Source organism: Chamaea fasciata, unplaced genomic scaffold, assembly GCF_029207755.1.
Source record: "Chamaea fasciata isolate MVZ Bird 193981 ecotype frontalis unplaced genomic scaffold, bChaFas1.0.hap1 SCAF_6, whole genome shotgun sequence".
In the NCBI taxonomy this organism is placed as follows: domain Eukaryota; kingdom Metazoa; phylum Chordata; class Aves; order Passeriformes; family Sylviidae; genus Chamaea; species Chamaea fasciata.
Genome location: NW_027094091.1, coordinates 47758953 through 47784783, shown reverse-complemented (window position 1 = coordinate 47784783; position 25831 = coordinate 47758953). Strand labels below are relative to the sequence as shown.

Genomic DNA, 25831 nt, shown 5'->3' with positions numbered 1-25831 from the left:
TCACCATGCAGAGCTCCCCAGATGCTTCAGTTTTACTTTTTATTTTGTCCCTGTCTATAAATTGCAGGCCATGTTGGTTTGTACGTTATTACATGTTTTCTGTATACAGAACACCTACTGATACACAGCTACACTGTAATATGTGGCTACACTTTTCAATTCTGATTTTTGTTTATGTGGCTTTCCTTTCTCAGATCTTCTATGCTGTTTATGCATTTCAAGCTAGAAGTGATCAAGAACTCAGCCTTCAGGAGTACCAGAGGGTGAGGATACTTCGCTTTTCCGACCTGAGTGGCAATAAGGAATGGTGGCTAGCTGAAGCAAAAGGTCAGAAGGGATACGTACCATCTAATTATCTAGGGAAGATGACATATGCTTAGGAGGGGAAGGGCCTGTTGAGCCAGACTCTCTGAAGCAGACAGAATAATCATCTGTTAGGTTTGCTGCAAGCTAAGCAAGCTCACAAGTGATTGACAGAAGCCATGGTATCCAGCACACAGATGATACTGAGAAACTCCATTCTCCAAAAGCCATCACCTTGTCAAGACCTGAGGGAGGAAACATTTAACAGGAAGAATGATTCTGATTAACATGCTGAAGAGCTTGCTTTTCTATTACCCCATAATTTTCTCTTTTGTCAAAGCTTCGTACATCAAGACTCAACCTACAAGTACAAATCACAGATGAAATTACATTTTTCTTCCATGATAGTTAGCAAATAATATTCAAGATGAAGAGAATTAGCCTTGAAAAAGGACAAATTCAGTCATCAGGGATACTGTAGGCTGAGTTGTTCCTGAACTATTATCTCAGTGAACACAGACACATCTTAAAACTTGAGCTTTTCTGATTGTCTGTTTTTATCCTCAGCTGCTTTTGTGAAGAACTTTTTTTTTCTCAGTGGAGATTATTGGATTGGGAAAAGAAAAAGGGCTTAATTTTTAAGGAAACATTTCAACTAAAAACATACCAGGTGTGGTAGTACCAGTGACTAGTCCTACAGAAGAAGTTATGTTTAGATAAATATGGAAATGCAGGAAGGAAAAGAGGGGACATTAGAAACAGGTACTGTGACATAAAGAAGTTATAATTTTCAAATAATTACAGAACTGCTTCATATGGTAGAAACAGTATGTTTCTAAAAATATGGAAGTGCCCCAGGTTTGAAATCCACATATGACTTCACACTAACTGCTTTAGTGCAAGATCTGTGTAGTGAAATGAAACCTGGGTTAATAGTCTTGGGAAATTTACTGGTAAAAAAAAAAAAAAAAAATCAAGTGGTGCCTCTCAATGAATATTTAGTGTCTCTCTGATACCTTAAGTCAGATGCAGAGATCATAATATCTAGTGAATAAGTGTCTTTAGGTCCACAGACTGCAGTGTCCTAGGTCAGGCTGGTGCCCTGCACTCAAGATAGACTGAATGGTGACAGCAAACAGAAAACACCTCCTTGTGATTCTTATTGATACCCAAGTGCTTGTCACAAGGTATTTCACCACATCAATGCCAAGGTCCTTTAGCGATTAGCGAAGACTTGGTGCAAAGCACTGCAAAAAGGAAACAAAAAAGTGATTATGCCTGCTGTAAATAGTGTAAGTGAAGGTAAACTCCTGTCAGGTATTTTCTGTATTGCATAATTGCTTGTACTGATGACTAAAATGACAACACTGTTAAAATCAAGGGCGGGGGGCAGGTAGTGTTGTTGATCGAAGGTATGCAAAAATTGTTCTAAAGCTTTTGTCTGAATTTCTACTTCCCATAGTTTGAAGAGTGGGATTTGAAGATGAAATGATTCAAAATGCTTAGTGAAATGTAATAGAAAATAACCTGTCAGCAAAGAAAGGATGAGGAAAGTTAGGGCAGTTGCTACACACAATAGTTTCTGCTATGCTAATGAACCTGGTTTTGTTTTCTTTAATGTCCTCAATTTTCAGATTATTTTCATAAAAGGGTAGAAAAAGTTGTCAGTCTTGCTCAGAGACTGAATGCAGGGGATCACAGAGATTAAACCAGATATTTATACTGGATTAAATCATATGATAGAGAAACCTTTAGAGTTCTCAAGAGATAGATATCCAGAATCTGGTGTGGGAATTTCTGTGAACTACTGCTATCCAGTAAGCATTATTTTGCCTTCTTGTACATCACCTCAGGCACTTAAATCTTGCTGTCCCCATAGCAAGCAAAAAATGGTTCTCAACCATTTTATGAATGGACTTAGCTGCTTTTATGGAAAACTTCACTTTTAGTTAAATGAAGAAAATAAAGTGCAGAGGGAGTATCATCTTGGAAGAATGGACTGAAAGACTCACCCTTTTACTGCTTTGGCTTTTATATTTTGAGATTATGGGGAAGATACACACAAGAAGGTTTTCAGGCCTGTCTTACAATTTAGAATATTTTATGATCTATACTTTGCAATAGTTGAAACAGTTTTAGAAATGACTGAATTGTACTTAATAGGCTTAATGCAGTCATGTAAGCACAATGATGAACTTTTGTATTTCAGACAGCGAAAATTAATCAAGGGAAAGAGTCAGGGAAAAAATGATTTCTGAAGTCTAAGTGCTGAGAACTCAGCTTGAGTCACAGGGAGAGCTCTGATTTTGAGTGTTAGGTACATTCCCCATGAAGAATCAGACTCTGTGAAGGTGTCTCAAAGTGTACTCAAATGCTGCTCTCCAAAATATTCACCAGGTATCCTGATCCTGAGGTAACAAGGAATGAAGGATGAATATACTGGAGTGTACCTAAATTACACTGAATTTCTGGGGGACTTCAGAAGGTCCTCGATAGGCCAAATGAAATCCAAGTGTAGGATTAGGACCCATGGTAATTTTTATATTGTGGGATAATTATATGACTTTATTATAGCTTCATAACTTGGGATCCAGTAAAAGTACATAATTAGGAACCCAGGTGGATTGGCTTAGTCCATTTCAGAAATTCAATTTGTTAGCCATTATCATTTGATACTATGAATATATGGCAAACTTTTATTTTTGTTTAAAACAAATGAATGCAAACAGCAATTGCAGAAAATTAAGAGACGCTCCTTGAATCTAAAGCCTTCCAAATTAAGCAGATTTACAACAATTCATATTAGACTTGCTCAGTCACATTTTTGTTAAGACAATGCTTTCCATCCTAGAAACTGAGCTCTGTCAGGGCTCCAGAAATTCATAAGAATATGCCATGATTTTGTCACTGGATTTTTTAATGTGGGGAAGGTTACAGTATTCTAAGAGCTTTCTTATTCTCATTAATGACAAAACTAATTTATTTTGATTGAAGCAGGGACAGGCTGTGGTTTAATGGATTGATCTTGCATTTGTTCAAATGTGTGTTTTACTTGAGCTGTTGTGACAATAAACATGTACAAGTACTTCCAAGATTGGGTCCACTCAAACTGAAGTGCTTCTCCGTTCAGGGAATATTTTTATGTGTTGCCATTGATAACCTGGAACCCAGAAAATGTCCAAGCCAGTACACAGCAGAGTCCTAGGCTCTGACCTCTGGCACCTCTGTGCTTCACCATCTTCCCTTTGGCTGGATGGTGCTTGTGATCTTTGAGCAGAGGTTCCGCTTTTCAATGCAAACACAGATTGACGAATTATTCCTTCTGACTTTTCATCTTTGGAAGCTTCACTGAGTAATTACCTCCTTCAAACACTAAAGTATACTTTTGCTGTCATTTTAAGATAGCTTTTAAAAATGAAGATAGATGAAGTGGATCTGCCATCTGCACTAGGAAACACAGCCATGATAATCCTTGTTCCCACAGATCTGTTACTGATAATTCCTATTACAATACAATGTTTGTTGAGAAATAGTAAAAAAAAAAAAATTTAAATTATTGTAATAATAAAAATCTATTTTTGTAAAGATGTTTCTTCTTATTTATTTTTTAAACATGATGTTTTCCAGAGGCAAAGATCTTTATATGCAATCCAAGATCAGCCTGCAAAGTTAGGAGAGAAAATAGTTGCCTCAGATAAAATGTTGCACTTCTACGATGCATCCTAGCTTATTTATCAAGACATTAGTGCTTGAAAAATTCTATCAAAAATACTAAGCAAGTTTAAAAATACACCTCAAGGTTCCAGATGTCAGCATAGCTCTGTTCTGCTCCTGAGATTGTGACCACTGTGAGCTGTAGTAGATAAAAGTTTGTAAATCCCAGAGCCTTGTGTTAGACCTTTATTTTTAGATGCAGGTATCACCAGCATTCCCTAGTCCAGCCAGAGGGACACTCATGGAACTGGAGTAACCTATCATTTCACGTTGCTGAGGTATCAGAAGTTGTGCATCTATTAAAAAAAAATCATAGTTAAGTGGAAGTAAAATACTGCCACACCAATTTCTGAAACATTTAAGAAAAGTCAGGTAGCTATTTTTATAGTAAATCACAGAGCAATTTGGTTTGGGGATAGAAAAATCACAGGACTATTTTTGTTATTTTTACTAAATCAGAGACATGCTTCTCATGCTTCAGACAGGCATTCCTTCTTCCTGCCCTACACTGCATCCCTCAACCTGACACATGACTTCAGTCAAACAAGCCTGTAGAACAGACTTCTTTCCTGAAAATACAGTTGTTAATTCCATCCTAACTATAACATCAAAGCAGAAAGCAACTGTTCCCTTCAATCTTCTCCATTTTTCAGCAGTGCCTATCTAACGTATTCAAGCTAAACACTTCATTTAAAAGACCTGGTCTGTGCTATAAATCCTTTCTGATATAATACTTCAAAGAATCACAATCCTAACTGACATTTTTATACCAACAGAAGAAGACTCTGTATTTCATCTAGGAAGCTGGGAAAGTTAGAGTGGAAGAAAGTCTTTTGCTGATGCAAACTGCACCTGTATTGCAGATTTTGCTAATGCAGTGCTATCGATGATTGCAGCCAGACTTGGCCTAATTAGGGGGAAAATACAGGCACACACAAAAAGCACAGCATCACTTGTTTCATTCTGAATGGAGGGACCCTGCAGTCAGTCCATGCCAGAGTTACAGATGCAAAGACATCAGGGCACACTTGAATCAGGACTCAGGAGTATTCTAAATGGACTAGCTAGCTATCACAATTTAAAAACAAGGATCATTCTTTTTCTGCCAGTGTACACCCCACTGGTGGTACCTAAAGTAATCGGCGCAGTTGAGATGTAAGCTCCTGCACTCTCACAAGCAAAGCTTTATGTATGTTCAGAGGCAAGTCAGAGGCACCTTGAACACTCCTCTGGGATCAGGTTTTACCACTGGAATGAACACTTCACATAAGAGCACTCGGCCATTTAAAGAATCTGTCTTCCCACTACTTCTTAGTGTAGGCAACAGTCTTCTGATTAACACTTAGGAAGAAATGATGCCTTCTGTTTGCTAATGGAAACTGTGCCAGTGTCTTTTCCTACTATGCTACCATTAAAAACTGTCTGTGCAGGAAAGGAAGAAGGATGGGCTGATCAAAAAGCAGTAAAAGTTCTGGATTCCTCCTCCTCATGCTGTTATTTCTGCACAGCTCTGGAAGCTGCAGGCACTACAGAGATAAAACTTTTCTTTTTTTTTCCCTTCACAGGAAATAATAGCTGAAAAAATATGCAAATTTTCCAGGCAGCTGAGGCAATCTTGAGTAAATGAAACTATTCCTTTGGCTGTTTAAGGAACTTTAGTCTAAATCTTAATTGTGGAGAAAGGAAATGAAGTATGGGAAATAGCTGCCACGTATCAAACTTTACACACACTTAAAATACAGGATGGCAAAGAAAAACAGTAGCTGTCACCTACCTGTGCCAGTCTGTGTGGTGGGTTGACCATGGACAGATGTCAGGTGCCCACCCCAGCTGTTCTGTAACTCCCTTCCTCAGCTGGATGGGGGGGGGGGGGGGGGGAGAGGGGATAGAAAATAAGACAGAAGGGTCACAGGTCAAGATAAGGGGAGTGAGAGATCACTCACCAGTCACCATCATGGACAAGACTCGGCTTTGGGAAGATTAATTTGACCTATAACCCATTAAGTCAGAGTATAATGAGGAGAAAATAAAACTGGCCATGCAAACCCAATACAGTCCAAGACGTTTTCATGTTTAGAGATGCTTCCCCTCATCACAGAAGGAATGGAGGGAAATTGCCACGTGCTGGTCACAGAGAGCAAGACTCATGGTCATTTTCCAGTGCCCACCTTGAGCTAATTCTCAGCTGAACACAACCTGGAGCAGCTGGGATGAAGACAGGGAGCACAAACTGTGAAGAACAGCTCAGGGTTAAGAGTGGTGAGCTGGAGTACCTGATACTTCTCAAATACAGGATGGTTCTCTACATTTTAAGAAAACTTGAAGACAGTTTTGACTCTCTTCTGTTCTTTTCAGTTGAAGTTTCTCACTGTATAAAACCAAAATAGGCCAATTGAGCAAACTGCCAAACCAAAAATCTCAATTTAAATACACTGTTGTTGAACAGTTAAATTCTGAAATTAAAAAAAAAAAAAGGGTTTTTTTCCCCTAACAAGCTTTGTAATTTGAGGTAATAAACTCTCCAAATATAGACAGCTTTGAACATCTGAAGCATTTCAAGTACTGGAATATGGGGTGAAAGAAAATTGGCAATGACTTCCCAGATTAATAATCCTTTTATTATTAACATTTAAGAATGATGGTTTCAGAAAGTTCAATTTATTAAGTATCGACACAAATGTGGGGGTTTTAATATTAAAAAATACCCAAGTTTTGCAATTTCAAGTTTCAGTGCTTTCAGCTACAAAACCAGGAGCTTGGAATAATGAATTCCTCTAACATACTCAATTCACAGATTTGCAAAGGCAGAAGGAATACCAGAATTATTAAAGTGTGACCTTCTGTATAATGTAGGGTTTGGGCTTCCCTGATTTAACCTTTTTCAGTCCAGTACCTGGGGGATTTTCTTTAAGAAAAACACTGACGCCGCTGAATGCAACCGACAACATCAGCAAGCAGCCAGACTACTTCTTGAGCTTCTTTTGAGCGGCCTTCTTCTTGACCATTTGTAGCCTTTTCATGGCGTTGAGCTGGGATTCCTGCGAGGTGGGGCCCTTGAGGGACGCCGGCTGGTTGCCGGTGTCAGGCGCGGCTTTGCCGGCGCCGCCCGCGCCGCTGCCCGCCGAGCCGCCGCTGCCGTTGCCGCCGCCGGCCTGGCCGCTGGTGCTGGGGGCGGCGCTGCTGGGGCTGGGCAGCCCGGCCTTGCTCACGTTGTCGCTGCTCACCGAGCGGCTCAGCGTCGTCTTCCCCAGGGTCAGCGGCGGGGGAGGCTTCAGCTGAACGGGGTTTGTGCTGTTGTTGGCAGAAGCTATTTTGGCCCCCAGTCCTGTTTTTGAAGTCGCCAGGCCTGACAAACCCACGGGTTTCTGGTTATTTGAAGAAGCTGCAGGTTTCCCGCTGGCACTCTGTGCTGTCGATCCCAGTTTGGCAGTTGATGGGTTGGCAGAGGAGGTTTTGGCTGCGAAAGCAGCCCATCCTGTAAGGCCACTTGTTGCTGAAGAGGAAACGCTTGTACTGGCAGAGTTCCCCGAAACTGCTGCTGAGGTCTAAAATAAATAAGCATTCTTATTATAGGAACATCTATTTGTGTAACACATCACAGCAGGAACACACTGAGCCTCTGTTTCAGTTCTTTTCCCAGGAACAGCCAGTAGACAATATTTCATCACTGGTCACCACAGTTGAGAAGTACCAACAAGAACAGGAAAGGATGCCAGGTGCAGCCAACTTTTAATCTCCCAGGCACACAGAACAAGTAATACCTTTTCTCCCCTTTCTTCTGTACACTTAACACACTGCCACACAGCACTGTGATCCCTCCATAAACAATAAAAGCCCAAATTTGTGAACTATATAAAAGGTGCCGGCTTGCCTTCTCTTTTATTTGTTTAGTGTTGTTCCCAGGTGTCACTTTTTAACAAGCTGACAGATGCTCAGACAAAAATCAGACACTGAGCAATTAAGGACTGCATTTATTACAGTCTTACTGTCAACGTAGCAGTATCTAAACTGTTTCCTTTCTTCTTGGTTCTTTGCAGCTTGTACCACAGATAGAACAAGGTACTATCCTAAAGTCTCTTCTCATTCAGGTACTGCAAACTTTCTGCAAACATGGGTTCCCTTTGGCTGCAAAGCAGTGTGCTATCCACACTGAGTTCCCACACCTTAAACCCTATAATCCCCAGGCTACAGGTGATATGATATGTTGATTTAAGTAAGAGTTACACCAAACAGCAGAGTCAAAACAAAATCTAAACCTCTCAAGTAATAATCCTTTTATAGTATACCCAGACAGCTTCTAAACAGTAAAGCTGATGGAAGAAATCAGGCCCCAGGTCTTATAACCTGTTCAGGCACATAGATAACTCTGCTGTGGTGAAAAAGTCATTCACAAATAAAAGTGCTAGAGCAATACCCATCCTTGTATCCGTGGTTGTTTGCATGCAGGCAGAGCAATGGCAAACGTAACTCTGAGCACATGAATAATTCCTTTGATTTTGAGTTAAAGCTGTGTTTTCCCAAGAAAGGGTCATATTTTATTAGACTACTCTGTTATTTATTACACTGCTTCTGGCTTAACACCTTTGACCAATTTGACCTTTTGACAATATTTTAACTTGGAAAAACAGAAACATGAGGCAACACAGAATCACAGAAGAGGATCACTGAAGTGAATCACTGAAGAGAATCGCAGAATGGTTTGGGCAGGAAGGGACCTTAAAGATCATCTTGTTCCAACCCTCCTAGCATGGGCAGGAATGCCACCTCCTAGATCAGATTATATTTAAGAAGCTCCTAAATTAAATCTCATGGAGTCAGCAACACTTCCCCTACAATGAAATCACAGAGCCATCTAGGCTAGAAAAGACCTTCAAGATCGTTAAATACAAGGCCACTGTTGGCATGAGAAAAAGCCTTTGAAGTGTCAAAATACATGTAAGTTACTTGACTAGAGAGCAAATAATGCATTTTATGATTCATAGAATCATAAAATGGTTCAGGTTATGTAAAGGACTTTAAAGATCATCTAGTTCCAACCCCCTGCCATAGGCAGGGTCGCCTCCCACTAGACCAGGTTATTCAAAGCCCCATCGATCCTGGCTGTGAACACATCCAGGGATGGGGCATCCACACGTGAAGTGACGTTTTTTCCCCATTCTTTCAGTGTTCATGCAAACCCACTATGCTGTGGTACTACTCAGCCCACATGGTGTAGGAGACTATTTTCAAGTATGTTTCATTTGTGAAAAGATTGGTCTAGTTGAAAAAACCCCTATTATCTGTGCAGTGAAACAAACTCTTCCTCTGGTAAATTTAAATTACATTACCTTGACTTCTGTTCTCTTGAATGCCAGAAAAGCTGGTGGCGTCTCAGGTTTTAACTTGATTTCTGGTTTCTTGACCAAGGGATCCTTCAAAGCTGGTGCAACTGAAACCACTGCAGGAGCTGGTTTTTGAGGTGGTTTTTGTGTCTTCTGAGCCTGTATAAGTGGTAGGAAAAAAAAACCCCTGAATTAGTTACAGGCCACATAACATGGACTATTTTGACTTAACAAAAAGCACGAGCATTTTAAGATTGCAATCTAGCCTTTACAATTTCAGGTTTAATGGTCTCTGACAAATGAGGCAATAGGGGTTGCGGAGGTGTGCGGGGTATGGTACTGGGGGCAGGGTCCAGCCAAAAAGCATCCTGAATAGAACTTGCTATTTCAGCGTGGAAAGAGTGGCAGTGTTGACGCCTGGCGAGCAGGAAAGCACTGGGCCTTTTCAGGAAAAAGGCAAAGACAGGTGAACTTGCAGAAGACAAGGACATAGTCCAGCAGTACTGGGATGTAGCCTGCAAGAGCCTGCTAAGAAGTGGCAGGCAAAATGGCAGAATTAATGCCAAAACAAAAAAAGGAAAGGTCATATTGAAGACAATGGCTAAATTGGCTATCTTGTGCAGGAACTGACCTCGAGCAAACACTCCTCTGAGTTCAAAGGCCTGATGATCATCAGAATGATCATGTATTTCAGTCTATGTTGGTACATCCTAGGCCAGGATCTTACTTTGCCTTCTTTCCTTTTTCCTTAGTGGAGCCATTTCAACAGATAACACTTGCTAAGTTATCGCAGAACAGTTTTAAAACACATTTTCTACTGTATTTTTCTGTATTCTGGGTGTGATCTTAAAAACATCAGAACTAAAGTCACCAATGTTGCATGCATCCAAAGGTGCTGTCTTATGTTTCTTTCTCATAATGAGATGAGTGGGATTCTGGTAGGATACTGTTCAGTCATGCAGATAAATCAAAATAAAGGCTTTTTTTTTTTTTTTAATCTTCTTTGGAATGTGCTACCCTCAGCTTATTTTTGACCCTGAGAATATTCAACAGGTCAGATTGACATTTGCAGTCTTGTCCGACAGGAAAAGAACCATTCATATCCAAAGCTGAAAAGAAAACTTAAACTGCAGGGCTATTACAAAAAGATGAGTATCACCTGAAATAATAATAAAAAAAAGGTTTTAACTTCTGCTTGCCAAGCAGAGAACAATCCTATTTCACTCTTCTTCACTCACCCTCTGATTTTTAAAAACCTTCGTTTAAGAAGTGCATTACAGAATACTCTCTGAGATGCTACATTAAAAACCACAGCTGCAGCAAGGGAAGCACTGCTGAGAAAAATGGTTCTCCAACATGCTTCCTAAGACTTGTCTAACCCAGGAAATATTCTCACACAGTAGAAATAGCCTGCTGTATTCAAATAGTGCTCACACGAGACAAAAAACTGACTCCTACCATTCTCTTCATCTGCCTGGTACAGCGGGCACAATACCAGACAAGTCGAGGATCATTCACTTCCTTGTCTGTCACCTGAGGTTTATGGCAATCCTGGTGGTAGAGATTATGGCACTCCTGACACTCCACTAGCTGATTCACAAAAGTAACTGTCATTTGCCTGCAGAGCAAATAGTTAAGAACAGATTATGGGAGAAAGCACTTAGAGGATTATCCAATTGTTGAAAATTTTGCAAGGCTTAAGATAAAAAATAAAAATATTTTTCCTTTCACATATATTTTCTACCTGTGGCAAATCAAATGTATTCCTTTTCTTCCTGTATCAGTTCTTCCTAACTAATATTTTAGAAATTTGGTATTCTTAAAAGATAATTTCTTTGAAAAAATTTGAAGAATTCCATTCTATTATCCATGTATATATGGCAGTCTTGATTTCTCTGTTTGATTTTTAGATTATAAACGTAATTCTTGCCCGCGTTGGCTCACCTGGGCATTTTATGGATACACCACAGTACGCCAATTATGACTTCCTCATTATAATAGCATATGAGGGCCTGGTCTCCATTTGGGTAATTTTGCTGTCAGGTGCAGAGCAATACAGTTCAAGAACAAATAATTTCTCAATGACAAGCATGTAGGAGTGCTTTCTGCTGCAGGATTTAAAAGCATCATCACCCAAGCTCTACGCTGCTTTGAAGATGTTTTATTAGCCATCCCTTTGGTCCCTACCACATAAACAGACACGTGGAATTCGAGATAATACCAGAATCATGGAGAGATGGAATAGAAAGGATTAATTGTGCAGTCCTGCCTTGAAGCAAACATGCAAGCTGGTGATGAGGGCTTCATTTTGCGTGGGCCTTGCTGAAAGTAATCACGCTGTATAAATGACACATTAGTGATATATATGTGGCTGGGAGTCTGCCTGTGAATTACCCAAATACCATTTTCCTAATGATTCCTTCTTTCAGATGACAAATCAAGCTATTTAATTGCTAAGCTGCTTTTGCTCATATCCCCGAGGAGCAGGTACCCAGGTAACCATGGAAACTCTATTTGTAGATACATGGGGAAAGGTAATCCTTTATTTCTTTATATAACAGAAAAACAAAGTCTGAAAGAATTGTCCATATAAGTACTGGAACATTTTCTAAGAAAGATTTCTCTTTCAAACAGGCTACTTAAAAACAGAAGGGGAAACTTTTCTCCAATTCTAGGGTCCATTATTTTACATTCGGGATATTTAAAAGACATTTTGTTTGGGTTTTATTCCTAAATAAACTGGATCAGAACAGTCTCAAGGAGGGAGACTCACCCTATTTTAAAATTACAAAAACCAATCCCCGACTCATTAGAAACCCATGAACTCTTCAAGCTCAGAAACAAGTTAAAACACTTACTTTTACATTATAAGATAACTACGAAACAAACCTAATGATTTTTTACCTTCCAAAACCAACCAACCAAACAAGTATTCATAGAAAATTAGGTTGTTATTTCCAAACCAGTCTTTTAAAATATTTTTTGGGAGAAAAACTTTGGTATCATCTACAGTCTGCACGTAGTATTTCCTCTTTGTACAACTGAGGAGCCAGTGAGGAGCCTCCATAACTGGTGAGTTGTCCTGTTTTTCCAAGGCCTACAGGTACTGGAGAGGATGAAGTCATTTTAATACTCCCTCCCTTCTTATGCCTAACTTAGTAAAGAAGAACAACTAAGCTGATATAAAAGAACAAGAAGAAAAACACCACAGGCATCAACATTAACTACTCCAAATCACTATGAAAATACATTTGACACTTGGCAAGTCTTGAAGAAACATTTCATTTCTCTGCTTTAGTTTTTACATCTGTAAAAAGGAATAGTTAATATTCAAAAGCACTTTTTGCATTTGTGAACCCACAGCTGGGTTCCTGCTAGCTTGTCTCCTTAAGCAATATTAATATAAACTCTTTTGCTATGAACTCCACCTACTCTGCAATTTGACATGTTTTCAGTCACAACTGTTTGAATAATTGAGTTATTAGAAAATGTAATTTTAAAAATGTACATTTAAACATTACATTTAAAATGTAAATTTAAAAAGGGATGTTATTATTTTGGTTCAAGATATTGCACCAAAAGGTGCACCTTTTGAAAGCAAGCAATAAATAGAAGAATACTGTCTGACCAATGTGCTGGATTCAGAACTTTAAAGCACAAGTCCTCAGAAAAACATCCAGTCCAGTGTGAGCTGGATACAGACAACCATGTGACATCAGTTTCAGCAGGTTCCATGTAAAATGACAACAATCCAGAGTGTTAGGATGACAGTTGCCACTCTCTAATGAATTGTTCCTTCCCTGGCAGTGCTTCTCTCTCTGTCTGGCATCAGATATTTTAGTTATCCAGGGGAGATGCATCTTTTGCAAGAACACTGGAGGCGGTGACCATGAACCGGAAGAAGGAAAGCCTTCAGCGGCCAGGTTAAACATAGATTGTGGAACAGCTAATCAATCTGCTTTTCAAAGTCTTGGCTACAGTGGGCACAGGAGTTGCATTTTCTTTCTTCAGTTTCTTTACTTTGCAGGCATTTCTCATTACGCCTGTAAGTGTTTTTCTTTGCCAGGGGAGACACAGAATTGATCATCCACAGCAGGTCAAGACTGTCTAAACAAAACTTCATTATCCCCTCCTACCAAATAAGCTAATACCTTACTATTTTTAGTAGCATTTTGACATATCACTGAATGGGGCTTTGCCTCTTTTAGGAGAGATTAAAAATGGAATTTGCAGGAACAAAAGTAGGGTTCAGATATTTATATATGTCTTCCTTTTCCAATGTCTGTAATAAGAAACTAAATATTTGAGCTAACACATGGGAATAACATGAGATCCCATTAGTCCCTAACTGGTCACCAGTATAATCAGCTGTAACTTCAGAAAATTGTCCTCCGTGCACTGACAACACTTCCCCATCTCCACAACAGGAATGACCATGGAAATGATGAAAAAATAAAATTATAAGGCACTGTTTCCCAAGTGACTCAAGCTGAGCTAAAATACATACTGCTGCCAAAAGGCCTGTCCCCCTTCTCTGTCCTGGCTCTACATTCCTGTATCCACACATGTGCCAGCATAAGCATTTACTCTTACTGAGCTGACTGAAACCCAAACCTACTGAAAAACCCATGTGGAGAGCTGATCCAGAGGCTCATTCAAGCAGATCACAAATTGTACTGGCAATACACCCCCCTAAACAGTCCAGGTAAGGAGGTCAATTGGGAGAGCCAAACTGTTCCTTTTGGCAGCAGTGGGAGCCTAACAAGGATATAAATTATCTGTGAAACAAAATCCTGATGCGAGTGATTTGATCCTAGGGTAGTTATTCAGAAGTATTTTATACATCTCCTAGCACTAAATGTACTGCTAGTACCATGTTAATAAAGTCCAGTTTTAGAGCCCTTACTGGAACATTAAAACAACCTGTCTTCACTGCAAGATGTATTTGCTGGTAAAACATGGCTATGTGTAAACTAATGTCAAATGATTAGGAAAAGAAAACCAACACATACAGATCTCATATTAATACTACCTAAAAATGCTTTCAGATGAGAACTGATTTTTTAAGAAATGCTTATCAGTAGGCATGAACATTTTGTTTTCCAATAATTGAAAACTGTATTTGTCATGCTAGGTTTTGCATCATATCTAGTTTTATTTTTCACTTGTCCTTTCCTGCAGAAGAAAAGCTGGTTCACTCTCTAAAGGTTATATTTTCAAGAAACCATTCTTATTCATGAAGAAGCCTTAAATGTATTATTAATTTTGGATATTAAGTGATTTCTGGAATAAAAACTAGGAGAAGCATTAACTCAATGGTACACAATTAAAAAAAAAAAAGGAACTAGCCTAGCTGGAATGAAGCAATGTTGACTTACCTACAAACAACACAGGCTAATCCCATTTCCATGGCGAAGTCGTCAGCACTGGTTTCCTCAAAGCTAGATAAATCAGGCATGGATAAATCCTTGCTTGTCTGAACTGTAATAGGAGAGGAACGAGCCTCTTGCTTCTCTACTCTGGGCTTCTTTGGTGCATCAGCTCCTTCAGCAGGATCCCCTTTGGTCTATTAAACACAGAAACACAGAATGTGAAAATGCAACAAGCTAACAGATTATTGAAATGAGTTAAAATAGAACAGTTAGATGTGCAGTATAAGAAGATGTACTTTACGCAGCATACACACAATGTATTTTCTTTAGTTACATATTTTCTTCAAAATATTTTTGAACTAGAAGCTCAACTCCCCTTTTTGTACTTCACCTCAAAATCCTTGAAAAAGCTTTGGGAATATCACATTTCAACTTGCTACATGTGAGTAATCTCTTAGGAGATAATCTCTTAGGATTTAAAACACAAAATGGTTTGGAAGGCATCCCTTAAGTCTAATCTCCCCACAATGAGCAGGGAAAACAATCACAGAATAATTACAAGATGACATTTATTAGATTGCCTAAATGGCAACATGACTGGCAAATGCACCTCACAGGCTAGACACCATAAAATGAGTTGAAAAGGGGAGCTTTTGTCCAGAACATCTTTAAGTTTATTAACCAAGTTATGTCACTACAGAACAAAAACAACTTACTTTATCTGCAGATCTCTTTTCTGTTTCTTTTTTCACCTTTTCTGATGCAGTGGGCTTGCCATTGTTGTTGCCAGAAGGCAAACTGGATGAAGCTTTAGGCTCTTGCTTAATGGGTTTGGTGACAGATACTTTTGGTTGCTCTACTTCCTGGAAACAGAAAGAAAAATTAAAGGCAAATTCTGCAACTGAGTTCCTATCTAATCTGCAATTAGTGAGATAACAGGACAGGCAAACAATATGCTATACAACACTGATCATCTACGTATACACTTTTCAAAGTAACATTTCTTAAAATATTTTCGTATCAACAAATTAGTGTTTAAATTACAGAGAATTAATAAAATCTTCCCTTACCACTCACCTTTTTGAGGAAAAGGCGCTCCTTTTCTAAAGACTGATTCTCTTTGGAACATTAATTAAATAGGAGACATTTCTGCTTTTAAAATTCAAAGAGGTAATGAACACGAATTTTCAGATAGTTCTGAGCACAAAATTCAATATAAGATAAAAACATAAGCTGACAACTGATGCAACCAGACATCAATACTTCATTCCTTCATGGAAATATTGACCTCCTCTTCATCTCAGTCCATATTCATGTATCAGATTAATACATTTAGATCTCAACAGAAATCAATGCTTTTCATTAATGACACATTAGTGTCAGCAAATGGATAATAACCAGGAGAGCCTGTAAATGAGTGACCAGTCACACTGATGGGCACCAGCAAGGTACCCCCTCCCAGCTGGTAAGATGGGAGCAATTCTCTGCTGTGTACTGGACCGGCCATAAGGCCTCAGCTTCAGGCCTCCAAAGTTTGTTAACTTGGCGCAGGTAATCCTGTGCTCCCTACTTTCTTTTTGGATTTCACAGTCAACCACTAATTAACTCTGCAGCCTGTGAATGCAAGGAAAGGAATTCTTGTACTTTTTTTCATTTCTGGCCTTTGCAGTCCCGCTGATACTGGAGATATACTGAAAAGAGGAGAATGAAAGATTTCTTCCTCTGCCCTGAGCCTCAGTTTCAGCTGAGGGCAGGCGACTGCCAGCCAAGTTGTTATTAGAATTGGCTTCCCAAACCTCTTTGCACGGTTATTCTGCTCCCTGCTTCCTCTTTAAACCACACATCACTACTTTGAGCTCTGACATAAAGGGCACCTGAGAGTTTTGAGACCTGTGTTAGGTTTCAGGGAGTTAACAAGATGAACAGAAAGGAGTTTGACCACACAGTAAAGCACGATGTATGCTGAGCAGTACTAGTGCCTTTTAGTTATTTCGAACCACGTAGAAATGAAATATTGCAAATGTATCAGCATACAGACCATCATTAGAACACAGCAGGCTGACTTGCAGGCATCCTAGGGGAGACCAAGACCTCATTATCCATATGGCAATACACAGCAGCACAAGGATGTCCTGGCTTGGCTATTTCCATATGCTCATCTCAGCATCAAATACTCTCTCTAGCAGGTGTTCAGTGATTTTCAGTAGATGAAAAGTAATGTTTGTCCATTGGACAGCAATGGTTTCAGCCTGCAAATCATTTCTGCTTTGAACCATTGGGCGTTCATCAACGGAATTTCAAGGAAAGAGATACAGCTTTACTGGTAAATAGCTTATTTAGCTTCTTATTTATCTGTGGCAAAGCTAATCTATACTTTAAAGGCCTTTTAGCTCTGAAATGTAACTGCAGAAATATGTTAGTTTGGTGCACCTTACACAGCATGTCTGATATAATGCTGAATATCTCTTCTAAGTCTTCGTGCATCAACAAGGTGAAGAGATTTTTTTTCCCATTAACTTCCATTAATTGAATGGATTATGTTGTATGGAAAGGGGAATGAATACGAACACTCCATAATTACTTTTCCTTTCTCCTTAACTTCTGATTCTCTTTTACCTTTTCAGCTGTAAAAGAGGAACCAGGAATAGCAGGAGCTTTATTAAGGCACACAAAAAGGAGCCATGCTCCCCAACACCAGTACCTTTTGAGAGGGACGATAGCTCGAGTCAGTTCCTCTGGCCAACGACTCGTCAAGAAGTGCTTTCAGCTTTTCAGCAGAGTCCTTACTCTTTGAGTGCAAAAAGCCCAGGGCTTTCAGAAAAATCGGATCCAGCTCCAAGTTCACTGTAGCAGCCATAGTTGTGTCTTCAACAGGAGTTAAAAGAAAAGAAAAACAATGACAACTTTCTTCACATGGAGCATAATTCAAAAAGCATGCGGCAAACAGAAGATTTCTTTTCTTTTGAAAATGAAATTATATTAAATCCCAGCAAGGATTATATGTGAATTAATTATCATTAGAAGATGAATGTGAACTTCAGTGCTGCAGAACTGCAGCTGGACATCTGACATGTCAAAATCATTCTTTGGCATATATGATATTCAGAAATGAAATTCATCATACTTACATAAATGAAAAAATATTTCATATTCCTGGTATTTCATACAAAAAAAATATTGAAAAGTATGCAAAATAAATATTAACTTCAAGAAAAGCAATACCCTCCTTCTCCTTAACAGTTTTTGCATATACAGTGATTTTTAACTCACTGATCATTTAAAGAGCAACTAGGAAAAATTTTATTTGTAGAAAAATTAACTTTTGAAACTTCTGAAAAGAACAGCTTATTGTAACATATAAGATATAAATAACTCATGCATTATTTTATATATATATAAACCAGCTGAAAAATACATTTTTAAATTCAGCTGAAACAGTGAAAAAATTCATAGCTCAGATTGTGACTTATCCACATACTCATGTGACAGTCTAAGTGTAATGTCAGATAATGACTATCCAGAGCTGCGAGATGCCACAGTGTCCATGGTAATGGAATAAACTGAGGAAAAGGTGAGAATGATTTTAAAAAACTGTTTGCCTCATAGCAATACATTTTTGCACTCTGGAGCACTCTGTTAATTTCCTTAAAAAACTCTAAGGAACAGAATTACACCAGAAATTGCTCCTACAAAGATAGATATCTAACTTAAATCAGTAAATGACAATAATTTAAGAAATAACAGAGGAAGTTCCCTGATCTTTTCTAAAAATGTATGAGAAGTGTTATCGTTAATAATCCCTTTAAATCTCATTTAAAATACAACAGGATGTTTGTGGGTTTGGGATTTTACCTACAATAATCTAGAAGACATTCTTGAAAAGCCTTTCATCAATTCTTTCATCAAAAGTACTATCTGGACAGCTTTTTCAGCTGAAGCTTCCAAGGTTTTGTCTGATGAATTCCTTTTGATATTCATGGCAGTGAACTTTTACGTCTCTGGCCAAAACACCAGCACTGGCAGGCTGCTCCCTCAACACTTGCCTGCAAGTCTCCAGGAACCTTTATCTCATGCTGAGCTTCCACGAGACACCAGAGAAACGCTTGACTGAGATCATCAAGGAGTTCAACGTACAGAACTTCATAGGGATTTTATCAATGGACCCAGCAGAGAGTTAAGAAACCTCTTCAAGAGCCTCTTCTCTCTTCCTTAATCTTTGCTACTTGACAAATCATTTTCTGCTGGCCACAGAGCTTCTGCCAGGAAGTGCTACACACCAGCTACTCGGCTGTATCACTGATCAAGCACAGAGTGCAGCTCAAGCCCCGTCCTGGCAATTCGGTCTCTGATGATTACAGAAAGTGAATTCATGGAGCACAGAAAACATGTACCCTCTTTTCTTTATGCACCTACCTCTAATAAACGTTCAGGCTGCTCTTGAGATCTGTGGGCAGATTACGTCCCCCATTTCTTTGTTCCGTGAATGCGCCTCCCAAGTGTCAGTACCACATGCTCTTTAACCATACTCTGCTAAACCCTCTGTTCAACGGAAATGGCAGAATCGAAACACTCATTTCAGAAATTTGGTAGAATTCCCGTTAAAAAGAATCCTTTAAGCTCTTCTCTGAGGGAGAGAGGAATTCTACTAGGAATATATACTTGAGAAACAGGCAGCCTCAGCAGTCATTCACAGCCACTCTCTAATATTTAGAGAATAAATGTAATCATAATTCAATTTTCATCTCTCTGAAGGTAACACTTCCCAGATTTGTTTCTAGCTCTAGCTTTATAAAGACATATATTGAAAGGAACTGTTAAACCCTGAATTTCAAAAGGGTTCTCCATATTTATTCTTTTATTTGCTATGTAATTGCAGCAATTCTTTCTCTGTTCTTGAGGACAATTATAATGTCCCAGGCTTCTACAGTTATGATTTACATATGACAAGAAATTTCTCATTAGAATACAGGAAGCTGGGCTTAGTAAACAGTTCAAGTTCGCTCACTTTAGGCCTGTATCTTCAAATTTAAAAAAAACCTATTAGTGAGTTAGAGAAGGGAAGTATATTCAATGGGAAGATAAACACACCAATAATTGTCTTAAAAATAGCATTATCTGAAAGTAGCTAATTGATAATTATGCTCTCCTTATGGGACCATAAAAACACTGCTGTCAAACAGGCTACTAACAACGTCCGTCCTGGTCCAAAAGGCAGATTATTGCTTTTGGTAGTGGCCCTTTCCAGATATTTGCAGCTCAAATACATTTGATACATTTTTAAGTATCAAACAGTGGTTTGACACTTATAAACCTAAGATCCAATTTCATTCATTCATGTTTTCATGCACAGACTGCTGCTCTGGCAGTCAGGTCAGCATACAGCAATGTGGTAGCCTTGAGACAAGGACAGCAGAGTGTTTCAGTGATGATGCCATAGGCTATTCTGCAAGACAGACCTCCTTGACTTTCTTCTTGAAGTGGAATCTTTGCACAGGAAATAATTCAAATGCTGTTTAGAAAAGAGTGAGTATGACACTGTCTTTTATGTATTAGATTGATAATGCAGCTTTGAGATCAGAGGACTGTGCTAAAACCCTTGAATCCTGAGCAGAACAGGTTTTGCACCAAGCAAGCACACCCTCTTGCAACCCAACATTCACCCATCAGCCGAACCCTAAAAGCACCTTTCTCAACTTAGGTCTCTGTTACCTCCCAAGGTGGACTATTCTAAGTGGCTTAAATCCATGGGGAAACATAGATGTTAAATCAGTGAGTTGTTATTCTTAAAACATCCAAGAAGTGTTGGATTCTTTCATTTCTTGAGTATACTATTGTCTTCTGTCAAATACTATCAACCTTAACTGTGCACTCTACAGAATACGTGGTCTTCCAATTTAAGACTTATTAGATTTAGAGGGTGCAGGAGCCGTCTGCTTTTTTTTCATTCATTTGCCATCTACTATTTTGCATGCCTACCCATGTATTATCTTGTTCATCATGACTTGCAGTCAAATGGATCTACCTCCCTTATATTTTCAGATATGGTCATATTTTCAACCATCTGTTTCTGAGCTCCTGTTCCTATTATTGTGTAGGTAGCAGGTGTACTACTGAAGATGTTTTTCCAAGAAAGTACACATCTCCTATTTATATTGCAATGCTATTATAGACTTCTGCTATTATGCCATCCTTTCAAAGATTCATCAGTATTTTTATTTTTTACTGCCACTGATGATTAAAAGGCCTTTCACTCACATATTCTTTTCAGCTACCTGTAGCAGTTACCTTAAAACACAGTCACATGAATGAACATCTTTTAATTCCTTCCAACACACTCACTGTACTGTTTTTCACTTACCACCATAAAATCAATTCACTTTTCCCTGTCCCTTTAGATCCTTTTGTTCCTCACAATTCATCCTCTTCGTGACTATATCTATTAACAGTGAGAGTGGCAGGTTTTGCTTATTTACCAATAATACCTCTTCCAGGTCACTTTCCGATCTGATGAAAGTCTTAAGAAAGTAGATCAAGGAAAATCTTTAAAGCAGACAAAATGAACTTCTATTTTCAGGTTTTGCTACAGTATCTTAATCAGCACTTGATTTATGACAGCATAATTTCTCAGTTACTTTCCACAAGGGACATTTCAAAACTCACACAGTTCAGTAGTCTGGATAACTGTATCAATGAGAACAATTGTATTAATCAGTTCTAATTTCCTTGTCATCTTCTTCAAAGAATCTTTTAAGACATGTATAAGATCTCCTGCTATGGAGTTACTAGCACTGGCATCCTTAATTTTACATTCTATTCTATGACATCTTTTATAATGTACTTTTAAATTAGTATTCCAGTCAATATCACTGTAACCAGTTTATCTAACACTTTATAAATTACACTAATGCCCTATATTTGCTGTTTTCTCCACAGAAACAGTGAATTATTTAAGAATCACAGAATCATTCCCTGTGGAAGGGACCCCACATGGTCACCCTGAGAAACCTCCTGTTCAATGCAAAGTCAACACTGAATTCAGTCCAGCTTGCTCAGGACTTTTCCAACTGGATCCTGAAAATCTCCAAAGACAGGAATGCAAAAATCCTTCCAGATGACCTGTCCCAATGCCTCTCTGTCCTCATTTCCTTGCTTTGAATTGGAGATTTTAACTTGTGCTGTCTCTCATTCCCCCACTGTGCATCTGAGTGTGAAGTCTCTATCTTTCCAATAATATCCTCAGGTAAATTAAAGCTTCCATTATATCCCCCTAAGCGCACAGCAGATGGTATCCAACACTCCCTCCATCTTCAGATCTAGCTATTTAGTCACAGAAGACAAGCCAACTGATCAGACATGATTTATCCTTGGTAAATCTGGCTCTTCCCAGCTTCTACCTGTTCCTGCCTATGCCACAAATGGCTTCCTCCACAATCCTTCCACAGGAGGAAGAAATGAGGCTGACCAGTCTGTACTTCTCTTGCTTGTCCTTCTTGCCCTTTATGAAGATGAGCATAAGATTTGCCTTTCTCCAGTGTTTGGGATCTCCCCCAGTCTCATGGCCTTTAAAAGATGACAGAAAGCAGCCTTGTGAAGACCCTGTCAGCTGTTGGCAGTCTTGAACGCAAGGGTCCATGGACTTATCAGGGAAACAATCCTGCTTCAGTCCTCTTCCACAGCTTGTAGTTCCTCCTCTTCTTAAGCTCTGCCTTGTGGCAAAAGAGACCTTACAGGTCAAGTCTGTGGCAAAGAAGACATCAACTCTTTAACCCTTCTCTGTGTCTGCTGTAATTAACACACTTGTTCCATGCAGCAGTGGTGACATACTTTCCTTGAACATCCTTTTCCTGATAAATGGCACGATCCTTGTGAGTGCCTTTCAACTCAGGATTTTTTGGGATAATTGTACCTGCAAAACTGAGATTTGCTAAGCCCTGCTACCACTGAGCTTCAATATTCTGCAGAAAATGGACCTGAAGATGTTGCAATATGTCACTGCTCATTGGCTTAAGTCACTGGTAAATTGAGTACACCACCACTATTGTTTTCACCTTTGCCTTATTCAACGTCGACACTGAAACTTATCAGTTGTACAAATTCCTGGACATCCTCCTGGCAATTCCCCAGAGAGGGAAGCAAACTTTAGTTAAAAAAGGATTCCTGAAACAGTTACGCCGAAGCCACGACGTGACCCTCTGCAACCTACTTGTTCCAAATTTCTCCCTGGGATTTCTTTTTACGAACGAAGGAAAGGCCTCTCATCTGAAAGCAACACTTTAGAATGCTCAAAGAACAAAATGCCACCTTCCTACAAGCATTATTGCCCCGCATTGCGGACTTGCTCAGGGCCGTCCCTTGGCACCGGCGTGTCCCGCCGGGACAGCGCGGCCGCCGCCCGCTCCGGGCTCTCCCGGCGCCGCTCCGGGACACCCAGAGCTCACCCGGGTCCGAGGGTAACAGCGGCCAAGTGTGCCTGAGGGCTCCCCTCTTACTCCCTCCTGCCAAACACCCTATTTCTCGCACCCAAACCTACCCTTGCTGTCTTCTCCCAACCCCTTTTTTTCTCGTCCCAAACGCCTCTTCCCGCTCCCGTATCCCCCTCTTCCCCCCCCTCCCCGCAAATTCTTTTTTCTCTTCCCCAGACCCCCCTGCCCTCTCCCAATCTCCCTCTTCCTCCCCGTCTCCCAAATCCCCTTTGCCTCCTCTTAAATCCCTCTTCCTCCCCTCCTCCCAAACCCCTCTTCCCCTCCCAACCCCCAAATTCTCTCTTCCTGTTGCCAAACCCCCTCTTCCCTCTCTCAACTCCCCTCATCCTTCATCCTCCCTATCGCTCTCTGCCTGCTCCCAATCGCCCTCTTCCTTCCCTCTTCCCACCCCAAATTTCCTCTTCCCGATCCTCTCTTCCTCCTCCCAAGCCCCCTCTTCCAGGCCCCGCAGAACCGCCCGCTGGTGTCTCACCGGAGACGAGAACGAGGAGGAGGAGGAGGAGGAGGAGGAGGAGGAGGAGGAGGAGGAGGAGAAGGAGGAGGAGGAGGAGGAAGGCGCCCAGGCAGGTCCGCCGCCAGCGCAGTCCCCCCGCGCAGCGCGGGCCGCGGCCGCAGTTCCGGGCGGTGTGCGCGGGCCGGGGCGGTGCAGGAAGGGGAGGGACCGGGGCGGAAGCGGCCGGGCCGGGGTAAGGAAAAGGAGCGGGAGAAAGGGCAGGATGAAGGGAAGGTGGCGGTGCCGATGTTCTGGGGTTGGTTTGGCAGCGCTGCTTGGGCGCCGAGAGCAGCTGGGAGCGGAGGCTTTAGGGAGCGGGTCTGCGAGGGAGTTCTGGTTCGGTGGTGTCGCGCTCCGCAGTAGCCGAGCTCAGGCGTGTGCTGCCGTCCTGAGCCCCGGCTCTGTCTCCCGTGGCCCTGCTCTGTCCCCCATTCGCCGCCCGCATCTGGCTCTCCAGAGCCGTCCACAACTTTCACTTCATTCGTAGACCCGCCCGAAGCTCGGGTCCGAAGCTCTTCTGTGCTTCCCTCGGGGTCCCTAAGGGTGCAGGGGTGGCCCTGAACGCATCCAGTAAATGGATCGTCTTGGATAGAAATATAACTCCAGGCTCCAAGTTGTGTGCCTTAAAGCACAAGTAATAACTTATACACAAATAACTTGGCACTTTGCACTAAGTTAAATATTTGCCAGCTTTGTAAATGTCATATTGAACATTTCTGAAATGTTAATGCACCTGCTTAACAGAAGTTCCGTTTTACCGTAATAATCAACAAGTTATTGGAATGGAACAAATGAATGGAATCTTTTTCGGGGACTAAAGGGAAGAGGATATTTATGTACTTGCTTATTTGTCTTTAATTTTAATGGGAAACACTTGTTTTTAAAGCAGCGATTTTCTACATTATGTTGTTAACAGGGTAGCTGAGTGAAACTAACTATTGTTTAGTGCATGTTGAAAGGGAAGAGAAAATGGTAAATAACAGCACAGCTAGTGAAAGTTACACTTACATAATATGTACAATTTTTAAGTAGGTGTCTTTTATACCAAAGGTAGGCAACATTATTTTGCTTTGTCTTCTAAGTTCTGGGGCAAATCCTGTATTGAACATTGCTTTTCATTTTCTCTCTTTCAAACAGTGGCTACTGTAAATACGACCATTAGAATAAAAATCCATCTCTTCCCACAGATTTTATGGTCTAATTAGAGAAAAAAAGTGCTGGGAAAAAATACTGTGAGCAAATAGTGCAGTGTCTTATTAGGTTTGGTTAGTTCTGTATTGCACATTTCATTTTATTGTGTATGTCTGCGTCTGCTTTTGTCTCAGGAAGCTGCCAAGGGAATAATAAACGCATTTAATGGATGGGTAGTAGTTACGTGAAAATACTTAAGTGAGAATGGGCAGCCAGGTAGGCTCTAGAGTCTTTGAATTGAAAATCTGTGCATAAATCCACAAGGAATATAGACTCTGCAGAGCCAAAACAGTGCGGAAAAGCACCTGTATTGGAAAAAAAAAAAGGAAGTGAATTTATAATGTCAGTGCTTAGAGACAAAATGTTAGGTGGAATTCTTGAAAGTAAAATATGAGGGGAGGTGGGGTGTGGCAGTGTAAGGGTCTACAGCTCAGTTGAAGGGATGATTGAAGAAGGCTTTTCTTCTCACAGAAATCAGTGAGGAAACAGAGGTAAAGTCACTTACAGACAGAACTCCTGGACAGGTTATTTTAGTTTCTCTTCTGTGAGAGATTTGAGAATAGAATTAGCCTGACTGTAGTTTTCATTGTCGCAGACTGACCTTAAAAAACCCCAAAATCCCACAACCAACTGAACAACAAAGCCCTTAAGGAAAAATATCCAAATTTTTGGCTTATCCTAGGACAGATTTCCAGTGTGACACTGAACAAAAAATTATTAGTGCGTTTGCTTTTTCACATGTGTAACAGGAACACTGGAAGCTTCCACCTTGCAAGGCTCTTTGATAGGGAAGTCTGTGAGATGTTCAGTTACTGGTGTGGTGGAGGGACATAGAAATTTTTGCAGTAACTAACAATTCAAATAAATCCAGGCAATGCTTTGATATTCTCATGACCTGTGTAACAAGTTGCAGTCATTATGGAAGCCCATTTTGTTAAAATTACTTGTACAAAA

General features: G+C 40.2%; 2 protein-coding genes across 6 annotated transcripts in view; one reads left to right on the top strand and one right to left on the bottom strand.

Moving 5' to 3' along the window:
• ARHGEF38 (Rho guanine nucleotide exchange factor 38) overlaps positions 1-4287 on the top strand; it is a 40361-nt gene extending 36074 nt beyond the window's left edge. The window contains exon 14 of the mRNA XM_066186286.1: positions 195-4287. Within this exon, the coding sequence (XP_066042383.1) occupies positions 195-380 (186 nt within the window). The 3' untranslated portion in view covers positions 381-4287. The remainder of the gene's footprint in view (positions 1-194) is intronic.
• A 2326-nt stretch (positions 4288-6613) lies between these two features.
• Positions 6614-23725, bottom strand: INTS12 (integrator complex subunit 12). Of its 5 annotated transcripts, none has more exons than XM_066186283.1 (8): positions 23666-23725; positions 19124-19249; positions 17412-17575; positions 15427-15573; positions 14717-14904; positions 10797-10956; positions 9345-9497; positions 6614-7562 (listed from the first exon to the last, which is right to left on the bottom strand). In XM_066186283.1, exons 3-8 carry the CDS (start codon positions 17565-17567, stop codon positions 6981-6983), a joined length of 1386 nt encoding a protein of 461 aa, XP_066042380.1. In that variant the 5' UTR covers positions 17568-17575; positions 19124-19249; positions 23666-23725; the 3' UTR covers positions 6614-6980. The 5 variants fall into 5 exon arrangements, with proteins under 5 accessions (XP_066042380.1, XP_066042377.1, XP_066042378.1 ...); XM_066186280.1 differs by lacking the exon at positions 23666-23725 and adding an exon at positions 21069-23288; XM_066186281.1 differs by lacking the exon at positions 23666-23725 and adding an exon at positions 22105-23288.
• Between the last annotated feature and the right edge of the window lie 2106 nt (positions 23726-25831).